Source organism: Nothobranchius furzeri, chromosome 13, assembly GCF_043380555.1.
Source record: "Nothobranchius furzeri strain GRZ-AD chromosome 13, NfurGRZ-RIMD1, whole genome shotgun sequence".
In the NCBI taxonomy this organism is placed as follows: Eukaryota; Metazoa; Chordata; class Actinopteri; order Cyprinodontiformes; family Nothobranchiidae; genus Nothobranchius; species Nothobranchius furzeri.
Window position 1 is genome coordinate 68,092,128 of NC_091753.1, and position 3,768 is coordinate 68,095,895.

At 44.8% G+C, this 3,768-nt stretch overlaps 1 protein-coding gene across 2 annotated transcripts; it reads left to right on the forward strand.

The window, feature by feature from the left end:
- Positions 1-265: 265 nt before the first annotated feature.
- LOC107372865 (T-cell surface glycoprotein CD3 epsilon chain) lies at positions 266-3,768 on the forward strand. Of its 2 annotated transcripts, XM_054738070.2 has the most exons (7): positions 266-330; positions 434-521; positions 764-946; positions 1,024-1,167; positions 1,263-1,315; positions 2,933-3,029; positions 3,111-3,768. In XM_054738070.2, the coding sequence occupies exons 2-6, from the start codon at positions 458-460 to the stop codon at positions 2,993-2,995; spliced, it is 507 nt and encodes a 168-aa protein (XP_054594045.2). In that variant the 5' UTR covers positions 266-330; positions 434-457; the 3' UTR covers positions 2,996-3,029; positions 3,111-3,768. The 2 variants fall into 2 exon arrangements, with proteins under 2 accessions (XP_054594045.2, XP_054594044.2); XM_054738069.2 differs by having other exon boundaries at positions 314-521.

A 3,768-nucleotide genomic window follows, 5' to 3' on the forward strand; every position in this document is an offset into this window, starting at 1 on the left:
AACCAGAGAAATAGACACAAATTGCTCCTGTGTTGTTAGTTTTTACCAAGTTTTTCTGCTGCAGCTTCTGGGGTTTGAGGCTGAACTGGATGAGGAAACAGCCACGAGAGAGTCTCTCCACCCTCGATGCTGCAGTTTGACTTCATTTTGAGGTTTAACTGTGAATTCATCTTGAAAAAGAAGCACTTCCTGTGGGGCTAGGTGTCTGTGTGTGTGTGTGTGTGTGTGTGTGTGTGTGTGTGTGTGTGTGTGTGTGTGTGTGTGTGTGTGTGTGTGTGTGTGTGTGTGTGAAAGAGAGGGTAAAAGACTCGCAGAGAGAACCACCACCAGGTTCCTTTTTACTTTTGTTTGTTTTTAAGCAGACATTTTCAAATAATTACACTTTTCTTCCCAACTTTGTTGCAAATAAGATAAAAAGTCTGAACACAAACAGGAAGGAGTGAAGAAAAGGATCAGCATGGATGTTCAGGCTGCGTTCGCCGTCCTCCTCATGTTCGCCGCCACCGTCAACGCTGATGGGGGTAAATAAACAGTTTATGTGATATTTCCTTCAACGTAAAAAAAAACCCTCCAGGTTAATCGTAACACCTAGACCTTCTACTTCCTGTTCTCAGGCTGCTTCATATGAGGAACTGTCCTAAATAGTCATCATGAGACAAATCTAAAGATGTATTGTGTGGCTGTTTGCTTTGGAAATCATTAGAACGACCGGCTCTGCTCTCAGGAAACCTTTTGCTTTATAACGTGTACTTTTCTCTGTTAGAGGCCAGCGCTAGCTTCAGGGGAAGTGAAGTCACACTGACCTGTCCCTTCGATGGAGCTTGGTACGACAAAGACACAAAGCTGAGCGAGACAGATGCTTACACCTTTCAGTATGAAGTCCCAGTCCAGTACGACTGTAAAACCTCTACAGGGAGGCTGTACCAGTTCTATGTGAGAGGATTAGGTAAGTAAAGTCCTCCCGTGCTTCCTGTACTAGTGAGCAGACACTCACCTGTCCGACCTGTTACCCGTGTCCTCCAGCGTGTGACAACTGCTTTGAACTGGATGCGTTTCTCTTCATCGGGATGGTCACTGCAGATGTGATCGTGTCAACAGTCCTGATGATAATAATCTACAGATGCAACAGGAAGACCAGCTCAGATGCTGCTCCTCATCCTGCTAAATGTAAGCGTGCACAGGTTTAATATGTGTTTGTGTCCATTTGAGCCCCCGTACACACCTGTGACGGTCTACTACCCCCCCCCCCCCCCCCCCCCCAGCACCTGCTAAAGCACCTGGACGGGCCCCGCCTATTCCACATCCTGACTACGCGGTGAGTACTTTTGCAGCCAGACTCCTTTCATGTTTCATTCTTTTCTCTTCCTGAAATTATTAGCAGAAACATTTTGTTGTTGTTGTTTATTTTTATGTATTTAGCAGACGCTTTTGTCCAAAGCGACTTACAAGTGATAATCGGCATGTTGCCCTTGAGGCTAACAGCAACAATAACAACAACAACTTGACATCAGTCATGGAGAGTAGGGAACAAGGAGTGGACAGTAGAGAGAGGGGACGGGTGCAGGAGGGTGCTAGTTTAGAAGATGCTCTCTGAAGAGCAGGGTCTTCAGGAGTTTCTTGAAAATGGAAAAGGAAGCACCTGTTCTGGTAGTGCTTGGTAGGTCATTCCACATTTGTGGAACGATGCATGAGAAGAGTCTGGATAGTCCTGAGCGTGGTGTAGGCACTGCTAGCCGACGATCTTGTGATGACCGGAGCGGCCGGGCCTGTTGTTTAAATGTTTCAGAGCAGTAAAGTTTTCATTTGACTCCTTAACAACAAACTAACCTGATCCTGTGTGAGAAGGTAGCAGAGGTGCTGACACCTGTTCATGACAGCATCGCGCCCTTCTCTGCTCAAGGGTTTCCAGCAGGAACGGCCTGCTTAAGGTCAAAGGTTGGACGTTCATGGTTCCATCAGTTCCAGCAGCCCCAGACCATCACACTACCACCACCATGTTTGAGGAGGATGTTAGATGGGTCTTTGTGATGTTTTTGGTCATCAGGAGCTTTTGAAGTCGCCCATGATGCCATGGTTAGACACACAGTGGGGTGATTAGGATGGTTCTGACCCGACCCACCCTGAAATGTGTCCAAAGATCACCTGTGAACACAGCACACACACTCCTGCTGAGTTCAGAGTGCTCTGGTCTGCTCTGAACAATGTTCACAGATGGTGGATGTTCAACATGTCTTGTCCCAGTGTCTGAGCTTGTGTGGAGCACCCAAATGTGCTGCCATGTTGAATGTGACGTCTAGACGCTCCGTCATGTTTGTTCAGTTCAAAGTCGCGTTTGGTCTTGAGGGAATTTGAAGGATTTCCCATCTGACCGGTGAGTGTTCGTGTGGAACATCGACTCGTGCAGTTCTGATGTGTCTGACCGTCACCCACCCTAACTGCTGCGGTGTGAGGTCTCTCGTGATAACAGCTGACCTTGGCCCGAGTCACCAGTCATGCAGGGCTTTAGAAGTCCTTCAGTGCAGACAAGTTGTGTTACTTTTTGAGATCTTCTAGCCTCCGTCCTTTGGAGGGTTTGTAGAATCCTAGCGGTCTGGTGAGGATCAGGTCTGGGAGGAATCAGTTCATTCATGATTGAACAAGTCTGTGAACGACTTACGTGGGTTTCTATAACTCTGTTGTATTAATAAGAGAAAATGTACATTTTGTCTTAACTTTGGTTCCTTGGTGTGGTAGCAGCCTTGTTTTATCTGATCTGAATTATTTAGCTCAAATATGAGACGTGTCCTGTACCATTTTATACACTCTAACCTAAATATTTCTCTTCCTTTGTTGTTTTTCAGGGTTTTGTTGGTTTTGTTTATTTTTTACATATTATTATTGTGGTTTCTGTGCTTTTGGTGACCAGACTAATGTTTGGGTTGTGTTTTGACAGCCACTGAACCCAAACACTCGATCGATGGGCACTTACTCCACCGTGGTGACCAAGATGGGATAGAGACGAGACACCTGAGGAACATTCTAGAGTCCCGGTACCACCAACCACCTGTAACCAGTTTGTTTCAGACCTAATGTCACCAGCATAGTCTCAGTCCCCTTGTGTTTTATTGCAGGAGCTTGTTGGCATCTCATCTACTTCCTGTGGAAATGGAACGGTTGTAGAATCTGGAAGCATGGCTCTTTGTTTATTAGCATTCCTCCTGCTCTGTTTATTTACAGCTTTAGAAGGATGATTTAAATCTGTTATAGGTTTATGCTATTTTAGGCAGAATTATAATTCCAGCTGATGAATATCATTAGAGTTGGTAGCTACAGCATCAGTGGGACGGGTGTATTTACTGAAACAGACCATTAACTCTGATTTTTAATCATTCATATGGAGCATGATATGTGACGTGAGGAAGTACAATAATTATAGTGTTACGGGTCATGGTGTTTTATAGACTGATTGGGTTTGGTTAGAGCATCACAAACGGTGAAGGCCGATCAACTCTTAATGTGGGAAACCAAACTGTTAGCAGCAGGAAGTCGTAGAAGGAGGACGTCCAGCATGATTTGTTATTTTCATTCTATCTTCTGTGGCCATAAAACCAGACTATTACAACAGGAACGATGAGTTTAGCAGCTTCTCTGGCTGTTTTCTCTACATGATGCTTTTTTCCTGCTTAAAAATGTTTTGGTTTAGTTTTCTATTAAAGCTGTTCTGTTTGTTGTTCATCTAGAAGTGTCTTGTGTCTGTAACACATCACCAATAAACTAAAGCATAAGCCA